This window comes from Elephantulus edwardii, unplaced genomic scaffold, assembly GCF_000299155.1.
Source record: "Elephantulus edwardii isolate Elephantulus edwardi_28Jun2011 unplaced genomic scaffold, EleEdw1.0 scaffold00045, whole genome shotgun sequence".
Taxonomy (NCBI): domain Eukaryota; kingdom Metazoa; phylum Chordata; class Mammalia; order Macroscelidea; family Macroscelididae; genus Elephantulus; species Elephantulus edwardii.
The window spans coordinates 8,633,231-8,644,946 of record NW_006399795.1 but is presented as its reverse complement, the minus strand read 5'-3'; the positions used below and the strand labels follow the sequence as shown (position 1 = coordinate 8,644,946).

The 11,716-nt window shown below is 51.7% G+C and overlaps 1 protein-coding gene across 1 annotated transcript; it reads right to left on the bottom strand.

The window, feature by feature from the left end:
- Positions 1–260: 260 nt before the first annotated feature.
- Positions 261–9,331, bottom strand: KLHL21 (kelch-like family member 21). Its single transcript, XM_006885788.1, has 4 exons — positions 8,311–9,331; positions 5,503–5,908; positions 1,803–1,875; positions 261–545 (listed from the first exon to the last, which is right to left on the bottom strand). Exons 1-4 carry the CDS (start codon positions 9,329–9,331, stop codon positions 261–263), a joined length of 1,785 nt encoding a protein of 594 aa, XP_006885850.1.
- Positions 9,332–11,716: the final 2,385 nt, after the last annotated feature.

Below are 11,716 nucleotides of genomic sequence, written 5' to 3'. Positions count from 1 at the left end.
GATCCGCAGGTGCAAGTCAGAAGTGCTGGATGGGGCGGCTCTTCTTTGGCCAAGGGAGGGCCACCGGTGAGTGGCTCTGGCTTCAGCACCCATGACTTTGGGCTCCAAAGTACACAAAAACCTTCCAGGTGGTAGCTCGTGAGCCCCTGTAAGCCACCTGGGGAGCCCAACTTGTCCTCATGTACAAAGGAAGGTTGCTGTCCAACCTCCCGCAGGTGCTGGGTAGCCTGCCCCTAGGCCCTCCCTGGGCCAGGCCAGGGCTAGTACAGCTCGTCCAGGTTCTGTGGTGCCTGGAGACGGCCTTCGTGGCTGCCACTGTCCAGGTCAAAGCCACGTAAGCCTGAGGACACCTGGGGCAAGAACTGGCGGAAGATGCTGACGCTGCCGTGCCAGAAGGTGGGCTCCGGGAGCCGCCCCACCACACTCCATGCCCGAGTCTCCGGGTCATACGCCTCTACCACATCAGAGAGTTCAAATGTGTCGTCGTAGCCACCAGAGACATACAGCTTCCCGCCCAGCACAGCCAGGCTGCCACCAACATGCACCTGTGGGCCAAGGAGAGGCAAAGTGAGGGGAGGCAGGAGAGGGAAATGTGGAGTCCTTGCCCAAGCTGGCCACGGGCATCCCACACAACCTGTCAGTCCTGCAGAGGGCAGCCATGGCACTTTCTGGAAGACTTTCCAAGTAGTCTTGACTGACTACTCCAACAAGCCCTAGTTGGGGACTACTACTCTCTCCACCTTACAGAGGGAAACTGAGACTTACCTGGCTGACAAAGCAGAAAGACTGCCTAGTCCAGCTTTTATAAACCTGCTATAAATGGATGTAACCTATTGTAGGGGAAATAAGTAAGTTACAGATGCCAAATGTGAAGAACAAGTTACGCTGTGATGTCATAAATAGTGACATCAGCCACACAGAGGTCTTATGAAACTAAGTTGGGAATTTTAAGTAGGATGGCAAGATCTGGCAGGGTGCAATCATGTGTCCGAGACTAGGAAAAGTGCCCAGTGGTACAGCCATGTCTTCCAGCTCCCACTACCTTCAGGCTCGGGCCATAAGTAGCATTCCTTCTCTACAGCTGACTGGCCATTCCCATCTTATTTTAGATACACTGGCACTCAATAAATCCACACCCAGGATCAGTTCATGGGGTTGGGGGCAGAGAAGAGTGGGTCAGTCCCCAGAGACCTGCTGTCTGACCTCATCTCTTCTGCTGTTCACTCTATTCTGAGATCAGCTGGTTAGTCCTTGTACATACCAGGACACCTGCCAAAGGCTCTCTGCATGGCTGGTCCCTCAGCTAAAACACTCTTCCCCCAATAACTATGTGGCTCACTCCTGAGGGTACTTGGGGGGGGTGTGTGTGTGTGTGTCTCGGTCCAAAAAATCAACTTAGCAGTGAGGACTAAATAGCAGATTTAACTGCTCCCACCCCAATATTCTGGTCCCTTACCATGTATTTACACGAGATGCTTGATGGGGCATTCTATTACTGATCACTGCCATCTCCCCACGATGTGACAAGCCAGGCCTCCTTTCTCTCTTATGAGGGCAGTCCCCCTGTTTGTCACAGGTGCCTACCCATCGGTGTTCAATGAGTACCCTCTGAATGATGAACTCCCTGGCCTGCGATCTTATTTAAGTTCTTCGAGAAGAAACGAAACTCCTTGTAAGTAAGAGAACACCCACTAAAGGCACCACATGGGCCCTGCCCACCACCGCTGTCTGTCAAATGACAACAAAAATTCAGCTGAAAAACAAGTCTGGCCTGGATTCCTGACGAAACACGGGAAACTCACCTGATTCATAGACGGGATCTTGTCCCACTCGTTCTTCACCGGGTTGTAGACATCCACCTCGGCGGAGTCGTCCCTGGGGAGGAAGTGTGGGAGCAGCTGGTTAGGGTGGGGAGGAAGCACTCTGGGCTACCTGGCACCCCACTGGCTACAGAGTACCATATCCTGGTTCTCAGGTAGCAATTCCAGCGCCCACATCAGCCCTAGGCCCTGAGGCCAGAACTGAACCTTGTCCCCTAGCCTGAAGGACACACCCTTTGACTACTTATGCCCTCAGCTGCCCTGTTGCTTGCTGTTCCCACAATGGCTTCCTTCAGAGTGTGGACTCAGCACTTTCTGTCCCATTTTAAGCTTCCAAAAAACTCCCCAACCATCCCCCAGATCTCCTACTCATCCATCCCATGCTGGCTTAAGCTTCATTTTCAGGGAACCCCTCATGGACAACCAGTCCAGATCAGACTTCTTGACCTGCTTCACAAAACCATGTGCCCAGCACCACTTGCTGGCCACCACCATGAGCCTGAATGCCCGCCTGCCCATCCACTGCTGTGTCCTTGGTGGCTGGTGCCACAGTCATGATTACAGACTCAAGAAATCAGTAGGACTCTTTCGGGTCAGGATCCATTGCCCTGTTTGACAAAGAAAGCCTCAATGGCACAGCCTTTTGTATAATCTGAATAAATTAACACAGCAGGAGAAAAGTAACAGTAATCACAGATCACCTATTTTATGAGTCTAATTGTGTCCCCAGGAAGGTATGTTAACATCCTAACCCCTACTTCTGGGTGATTTTATTTGGAAATGGGGTCTTTGTAGGTGTGTGATTAAGTTAGATTCGGGGTATACTGGGTTAGGCTGGGCCTTCATGTTATGAATTGGGAGACACAGAGGGAAGCCCGCATGTTAGAGACAGATACTGAGGAGGTGAATTTACATGCCAGGAACCCCAGGACTGCTGGAAACCCCCAGAAGGAGCTTCCCCGAGGGTGTTAAGAGGAACCACAGTCCTGCTGACATCTTGATTTCAGACTGTTGGCTTACAGAACCCTAAGACAATAAATTCCTATTGTCTGAAGACACCCAATTTGTTACAATAGCCCCAGGAACTTAGCAAACACTTTCTCAAAGGTCAGAATAAAAATATTTTTAACTTTGTGAACTAGATGGTTTCCGTTCCAACTACTCAACTCTGTTGTGACACAAAAGCAACCACAAACAATACATAAAATGGGCTAAGTCCCAACAAACCTTAACTTACGGCCACTGAAACAGGAACTTACTGTACTTTCCACAAGTTCTAAGTGATTTTCCTTCCAAATCCATTCTTAATTTGTGGGTCATACCATGATGATAACAAAACAGTAGATCCTCCAAGGTTGTTTTGCCCAGGCCTCTCACTCCCACCCCAGCAAAAACCCCAAGCTGCAGCCAGAAGTAAACAGGGTTCTTCTGGACCTGGTTCATCCCAGCCAAGGAGTCGCTGCTCAGAGGGAGCGATCAGCAGGCCCCTGTCTGGAGCCAGCAGCAGCCACTCGAATATGATCATTAAGGGGCCGTGGCCCCCATGCTGCACCTCCTAGAAGAAGCTGCCCATGGGGAGAGCGCTTCGAGCCAGGAGTTATCTGTTCAAGTTATCTGTTCTCTGCACCAGAGCTCATGAAACACCAGAGTGCTATGAGCAGGGCTACCTCTGGGGCCACCACTGAGATAGCACCAGACTCAGACACTCAGCTCCCAGAAACTTCTCTGTGCTGCTTTAATAACTTTCACTCAGACCAGACCTGACTTCTCACTAGAAAATCCTACATCCTTTCTACCTGGTTCCTACTACAGAGGTTAGGTCAGGGCTTCTAGGGAAGAAGTTGGGGCCCAGCTCCTCCCACTAGACCTTCAGAGGTGCAGTCCACCCTAATAATTCCACAAGAGATGGCTCATAAGGTGACCCAGACCAGGAAGAGAAGCGGATGAGCCTGACGTGGACAGAGTTGTCCTTGGGCAAATCACGCTTCAGGATTTCAGGAGGGAGAGGACATTCTCAAAGACACCTGTCCTGGAACTGTCGCCGAGGGGCCGGGGTGCAGGCCTTGGCATGCTGATAAGCTGTATTTATAGCATCCCCACCCCCCACTTTGAGGACACTTACGAAGGCGGGGAGGGCAGGCCGGGGAAGGGTCAGATGCTGTTTTATAACAGTCTCAGGAGCTGGCAGAGACTTCCCGGCTTTCTTAGGGGCATATGGTATTATCCACACACAGGAAACCCCATAATCATTCCCGGGGGCGTTTGCTTACCATGAAAGCCCAGCTTGTTCCTTGGGAGGAACCTCGGGCTAGGACTGGGGGACAAATAAGACAAGCGCTGCTCAGACTGAGGTGGGGCCCCCAGAGCAGAGAGCCTGTCTCCACCTAGCTTCTAATTCAAAGCCCAGACCAAAAATGGGATGCCTCTCCCTTCTTTCCTGGTCCTGGAGCTTCAGCAGGCTGTGGGCCAGCAGGTATGCATGCACACACTTATTGGGTACATGTAGGTACACACACAGAGACATGTACAGGATAGGTGGGGAGCGCCTATGTCCCTGTTAAGAAAAGGGCATTTGGCTCTGACCAGACGGTCTTAGTGACCACCAGCTCTACTTCCGTGTGGTCTCTGGCCCAGCCCAGACCCATTGTGTGCAGTCACCAGTGTCACAGCTGACACTCCACTTGGGGATCTAGGTTAGGCATCCTTGGCTCAAGCCTGCGCCATCAGTAGTTTCAGCCCCCAAAGTCTAGGTCTGATATCTGTATACAGAGACAGCACTAGTGTCCAGCTCATCAGATGGCTGTGGCAATCAAACGTAATCACAAAACCAGAGCGACGCAGCTCTGGGCTCACCCCCTGTCCACAGGCACCTGGCCTCCCCACGCAGTGACAGTCATCACTCCCACGGAGGCTCTGGCATCCTGCTCCCCAGGGGTTCAACAGCAGCGCCTGAGCGGCTGCAGGTCCCCTAAAGAGCCCTGCTCATTCCACACACTCTGATAAGTACTTCTGCTATTAGGGTTCAGCCAGGCGGGAGGCAGGACAGGAAGAAAGCTAGACAGTCTTCCAGCTCAAGGGCAGAACCTGCTGAAAATGCTCAACATGCCAAAACCCTAAACTGGCTGCTGCTGTGGCCTCAGCCCTTAGACGCACTGTGACCCCGTGGGCTGCAGAGTAGAACTGTTCTGTGGGGATTTCTTGGCTGCGATCTTTACGGAAGCAGTTCACCAGGCATCGCCTCCGTGGAGCCACTGGTACCATTTAAACTCAACATGCAAGGATCCTTCCCAGCATGAGTGGGAGTTGGTGCCCCACCTGCCTGACCAATGACCTCCACACTCTGGACATATTACAAGGTCAAAGTCACATTGCTTCAGACTCAAGGGCATAAATAAGCTCTTCTCTATAGGCGTTTTTTAAAAGCTCAAGGAACCTCAGAAAGTTTCTCTGAAAGGACCTAACCCCAACACAACTTGGCCTTAGTAGATAGCCAAAAAGCCCAGAGGAAATGGGATGGATCAAAATCATTCTAGATTCAGAGAGATCTGGACTCCTATCCCATATGCTTCAGTTTCCTCATCTCTGAAATGGGGAAAACAGCTGTGAAGTGTTCATTAGCACAGAGAAGGCTTGGCTTGCTGTAAACACTGGGCTGTCAGCAAATCAGCAGCCAGACACTCACCTGACAAAGTACATGAGTCCGCTCAGTGTCACAGTTTTGGGGGCGAAGGACCAGGGTGGGAGCTGGCCACAGTCCACCAGAGACCACAGGTCTGTTTCTGGATGGTAGCACTGAATGACCATGGTCTCCTTGCCGGCCAGGGAGCCAATGGCATAGAGCCTGCCGCGGCAGGCCGTGGTAGAGCAGTTGTCCATGGGGTAAGTCATGGGCTGCAGGGCCTCCCAAGAGTCAGCAGTGTGGTCATAGCGCTCTGTGCTGTCTGCAGCCACTACATAGAGCAGCCCGTTCAGCACCGAGGAGCTGTGGTACTCGCGGGCCTTCAGCATGGGTGCCACCTCTGTCCACTCGTTCACGCTCGAATTGTACCTCCATACGCAGTCGTAGAGCCTTGAGCCATCAGATCCACCTGTTTGGCACACAATGGAGATGGTGAGATCATCCTAAACCTTCTCCAAATGTGTGTCCCAAGCTGGGGTTAAACCAATATGTGTTCTGACCACTAACCTGGGGGACAGAACTTCAGCCTATAAAACAACACCCTGTTTTATGCCCCTGCTGGCCAAAGGACCCCCTGTACCTCTCAATTCCAGACACATCACTAAGTACCCCTCAGTTGGGTGGGAACACTCGTCATTTCTTTTTTCTTTTTTAATTTTATTTTATTTTTATTATCTTTTGTGTGTGTACCATAAAATCAGATCTGACTAGTACAGGAGGAGATTGTCCTTTCTTCTCCAGCAGAGAATCTGGTGGATTCGAACCGCTCACCTCTAGGATTGCAGTGCAGCTTCTTGCCACTAGGCCACTAGAGCTCACCTCGTCACTTCTTTTAAGGAGATTTTTAGGGCAGCACATGGAAATGTTCTATTAGTAAAAAGTCATCAAATATGTAAGTACATGGCATATTTTTTCTATTGAATCTTTTATTGCCATGCTCTGTTCTTGTTAGATGCTACTGATTCTGACCTTTAGTAACCCTGTATGACAACAAGGTTTTTTAAATTGTAGTCTTTATCAAAGCAGATTTCCAGGTCTCTTTCCCACAGGGCTGCTGGATTTGAACTTTTGGTCAGCAGCCAAGACTGGGGCTCCTTTCTGCTTCAATAATTAAGTTTTTAAAAAGCGGTGCTGTGTTTAATCATACAGGAAAACTTGAGTTCTCCTTAGGACACCTGAGCCCTTGGATAGTACAGTTAATGCTAGCACTGCTACTCCTAAGGCTGGAGGTTCAAGTCCACCCACAGGCACCACCAGAGAGTATCTTGACAATCTATTTCTAAAAAGAAATTAATCACCAAAACTCCTACAGCATGCAGTTCTTTTTCTGACACACATGGGGTCACCATGAGTCGGTATCAACTTGAAAGCAACTGGAATTTTTATTTAAGACATCAAAATCCCAAGGACCCCAGGAATCCTGGGAGCTGTACCCCTCTCCTCTCCCAGAAAGGTCCCTCTTGGCAGAGCAGTAGCATATTCTAAGCTTTTGGAGCTCTCGGCTCTGAAAAGGAGACGTCAAAATTCTAACACTTGTAAGTACACTCTGCAGACCTTCTTCCTTGCAAACGAGACGGGTGTTAAAGGCAGCTGCAGTCATGCTCACACCATGGAATCCCCAACAGGCAGCTGGCGGGTGACCCTAAGGATTAGTTATGACATTTATGGACGGTTGTACCAAAGTAGGGGTAGGCCGGCCAGTTCCGAGAGTAAGTTCTTGCTACTGGCCAGACTTCAGAGGGGCCTCAGACCCCAACTAAGACCAGGCTAACCTCAGAATGGAAAGAAGGATGGATTCCAGTAGAAAATGGAGACTGCTCTGCAATCCAAAGGCCTACGCCTAGAGCAGCACATCTCTGGCCAGCTCAGAGCCCTACAGAGGCCAGCACATTTACTCTGGAGGTAAGTTTCCTTCTGAATGTGCCACAGGGATGTGCTACCCAGACCAGAACCTCTCTCCTGCCTGGTAACAAGAGCCACAGAAGCCTGGCTGTTGGATTCTTTCCCTATAAAGTGGTCAGCAACCGCCCCTTCCCACACCAGGGGAAGGTAGTCTCACAGACCCACGGTATTCATCCTTAATAAAAAAGTGGGAGAGCCCCGGACTGGCAGGCTTGGACCGCCCACCATGACTCGGCAGTGTTTTGGGGTTTGGGCCAAGTAACTGAAAGAAAACTTAGAACATGTGACTATGTTTACAGTCTGAGGAGCTCTCCATCTAAACACTGAGTGCAGATCTTAGGTAAGGCCCTCCGAGCCAGGGACCGTGGTTCACCAGTGACAAACCACTGAGTCAGGAGTCTCGTGGGGCTCCAAGTGAGAGAGAAATCCCCGTGACAGGCTGGCTGGCTGTCTCAACGGGGCGTCAACCCCAGACCTGTCCCTGCATTCCTCCAGGATAAAAATGAAAGCACCCATTGTGTGGGGTAAAGGCCCTAGGACCTTCCAAGCAAATAGGACGGGCACCTCCCTGCAGGGATCGGGCTCACCAGGCGGGCTCAGCTGCAGGGCGAACAGAAGCCCACAAGCAACTACTTGTCCTCGTTCACACAAGGGCCCTTTCTGCGGGCTGGAAGGAGCAGCCCTAGTAAACGTCACAGATACCAGTCTGGCAGCGTCCTTTGAGGGGTGAGGTGGGGCAAGGGGAAGTGACTGCTTGGATTCAGGTCCTGAGAGATCAGGTTCTGTGGGTTTTTTCTCTAGGTAGATGTTCTTTACCAGGGACAGAGTGGTCAGCTCCAGTGACACCTCCCCCCATCTTTCCGGGGGTTGGAGGGGAGACTGGAGTTAAGGCTAGTCTCCGTCACTTACCTGTCACATAAATGTCATTGCCCAGTGCCACGATACTATAACCACCGCCCAGGTGATCGGGGAACTCTGCCAGGTAGCGCCACTGTCCAGTCTGCGGGTTGTAGCAGTCGACGGTGACCAGCTCGTCACAGTCCTGGTCGCAGCCGCCCACGAGCACCAGAATCTCGGCGAGGCCGGTGGAGGGGCGTGGGCGCATGCGGGGGCAGGGCCCGCGGTCGTGGCGGTCATAGCGCGCAGTCTGGAAGTCGCGAGCTTCGCGCAGCAGGCGCAAGCAGGGCGGGTAGCACGCCAACAGCGGCTCGGCTTCGACGTGCGCAAGCAGGTAGAAGCGGCGTACGAAGGGCAAGCGCACGGCCTCGAGCAGCTGCGGCCAGTACGAGGCGCGGCGCGGCGGGTCGGCGCGCACCCAGCGCAGCGCCAGCTGGTAAGCGGCCTCCTCCTTGGGCACGCACAGACCGTCGTCGCGAAGGTAGCGCAGCAGGCGCGCCACGGGCAGCCGCTCCAACTGTTCAGGGCCCAGTTTGCCCACGTGGCGCAGGATGAAGCGCTGCGCGGCGCTCGCCAACCCCGCGCAGCTGAAGGTCTCGGCGAAGTCCTGCATGTCCAGGCAGTTGGCCAGGTCGAGTTGCTGCTGCAGGAAGGCGCCGCACGCCTCCTTCACCGCCGGGAACTGCAACAGGTCGGCGGCGCGGAGCAGTGGCTCAGCGTTGTCGCCGCTCACCGCCACGCGGCCAGTGTAGCTGAAGTCTATCAACAGCTGCAGCATGTCAGGAGGCACGCCGTGCAGCCGCACTCGCTCCGCGCGGCTCTCGCGCAGCTGCCCGGCGAACATGGCGCGGAAGTAGGGACTGGCAGCCGCCAACACGGCCCGGTGCGCCGGGAAGTCGCGTCCACCCGCCGCCTCCAGGGTGACGTCCAAGAACTTACGTTCGGCGCGGAGCTGGCTCAGGCCGCGTAGCAGGTTTAAGGCGTGCGCGGGGTCGGAGAAGGGTAACACCGCGAGGGGCGCCGGCCGCTCCATGGCGCCTGCGCTATTGAGAGACCGCAGCCGGAGCCTGCTGAAAGACGCTACCCGCCTCACGCCACCGTGCTAAATACGGCCGGGCGCGGGCGCGGGTGGGGGCGGAGGGGCGGAGCCGCGGCGGCACCGCCCACTTAACCCCAGCCTGCCCCGCTCGCCTCCCGGAAAGCCCTCGCCTTCGCGCTCCTGCTGAGTCCCCGGCTGCCCCCGCCCCCGCGCTCCGGCTTAGTCACCAGCCCGCCTGCGCCTGCTCCCCCTCCGCCTTTCCGGGGCTCCCTGCAATCTCTGACTACGCCCGAGCCAGGGACAAGGGGTGACAAATGCCCGCCCATGCGCCTGGGAGTGGAGCCTCCCGGCCTGCCCACCGCCGGGATCGGCCTAAAGCTGAGGAACCGAGCGTGTCTCTAAGCTCCGAGTCCACCCCATATCCGAGGCACCAGATATCCCCACTGCTGGGAGATTAGGGACAATGGCTTTCCCTCCCCGCCCCTCTTGTAGTTTTACGAATACAAAGGGATAGTTGTTAACCTTACCACAGGCACATTTCTCACAATAGGATGCTGCTTAGATTTTAGGAGGAAAGCGTGACTATATGGACATTAAGGCTGCACTACTGGAGGTTTATAAAAGACACGGGGCCGGATTCCAGGAAATTCCACTGTTGCTTGCGGGAGTTTCAATTGGTCATTACTTTCAATCAACAGACAAGAAGTTAGTTTAGCATCCCATTCATAATTTTGGGCTCCAGGGCCTCCTTGCAGAGGGAACAAACTTGCTTTAAAATCCCTGGCTCATCGGGCGCATTTTCCTATTCCCTGAAGGAGGAACTGGGAACGGGAACAAGGCAGGCAGAGACCCAGCAGAAACACCTTTGCCTGAAACACCAGGCCATGTGTCCATTTCAGAAATATTAGTCACTTGTGTAGTGATGTGAAGACAGGAATCTGCCAGGAGGCATTTTCAATGATCAGAAAAATAATTTCTTTACCTGGAAACCTTTTTCTTCTAGTTTAAGAGAAAATCCTAATTTCTCCTCTATGTTGTTGTCCCGCCCAAACCCTGCAGGCATTTAATACACATTCCAGAGGAGCAGCCTACCAGTGTCCCCAGGGCAGGCACCTCTGCCACCTGGAGCAGGCTGGGGTTTCTTAGTTCCGGCTAAATCCAGTACAATTTTTGGAGAAGACGTTTTGTCAAGTCTCTGAACCCGAGAACTCTGGGCGTCCTCTCCTACCTTGGACTCTTTCATCACCAAGCTTGGGAATGTATCTTGAATTTCAGGGTCCGCCTGAAAGGCACAGGCCTGAGTAGGAAAACAGGCAGGTATCCGCTGGAGGCCTATTGCCCATAGATGGACTGTTCACACAGCTATTAACGGCAGCGGCAGCATTCCCTAGCTCAGGAACCCGGCCAATAGCTTACTTGGTCAGGCTTTGTGACAAGAAAAGTCGAACAGCTAGAAGTGGAAAAAAATCAATCGCTATTGTAGCTCTGGATTGGAACTCATCAGTGTTGGATAATCCGGGTGATTAAATCTGTAGTACTTTGATCAGACGTAAATTTTGGAGTATTTCTAACAAAGGGCAATGTAAACAAATCATGTTACAGCAATTTTGATATGCAGACTTAGACTTGTTCTATGCAGCCGAATTGAAACTGGCTTATAACTAACTCTCCATCCGTGTTGCCAGAGGCTATAAAATAAAAAAGGAGGAAACTGCCTATCTTCCTCTGAGCAGCTTTTGGGTTAGAAATAACTGCCTTTGGTTAGGTAGTACAACTAACTGCTTGCCCACAGATTAATGAAGAGTTCCCTCTTGAAAAATAATGTAGATGTTTACTGACATGGAAAAATGTTCATGATATAGAATGCAAAATGAACAATAAGATTACACATAGTATGGTGCAATTTGTCATATAAGTCTTATGCCTGGAAAAATGGAAGACATTTTCTCTTGGTGCCTAGATTTTTATTTTGCCAGCATTTAACCCATGACTTTTTTTTTTAATTTGCTTCTTGCCATGAGGCCAACAGAGCTCCCCATGACTTTTACATTAATATAAAAATAATAGAAGTTTACTAGAAAAATCAAAACCCTTCTTGAGAAAAAAAAATTATTATCATCTTGGACAATACAGGTAAAACTCCAAGACAGTATAGACTGTAAATCTAAGTCAATAGAAGAATGCAGCTAGAAAAAGAATTTAGACCCGTCAGCTGTGCTTGGGATTTTTAATAACTCACTAACCCCGGCATGTTATTTAGCTGTTCTTATTTCTCATCAATCTCCAGTTTAAACTGAGAATTAAGAGAAATTTAAGACATGTCAATGTGATTGACAATCTACAAACAGCTGATTAACATGAAAATATTATTTATTTATT

Bases quoted from the DNA above. Each gene is read 5' to 3' on its own strand.
- KLHL21 (XM_006885788.1), bottom strand. From the start codon at position 9,331: ATGGAGCGGCCGGCGCCCCTCGCGGTGTTACCCTTCTCCGACCCCGCG. The intron at 5,909-8,310 runs GTAAGTGACGGA...TGTGCCAAACAG, and splicing joins CAATGACATTTATGTGACAG to GTGGATCTGATGGCTCAAGG. The intron at 1,876-5,502 runs GTGAGTGTCTGG...CTTCCTCCCCAG, and splicing joins GGACTCATGTACTTTGTCAG to GGACGACTCCGCCGAGGTGG.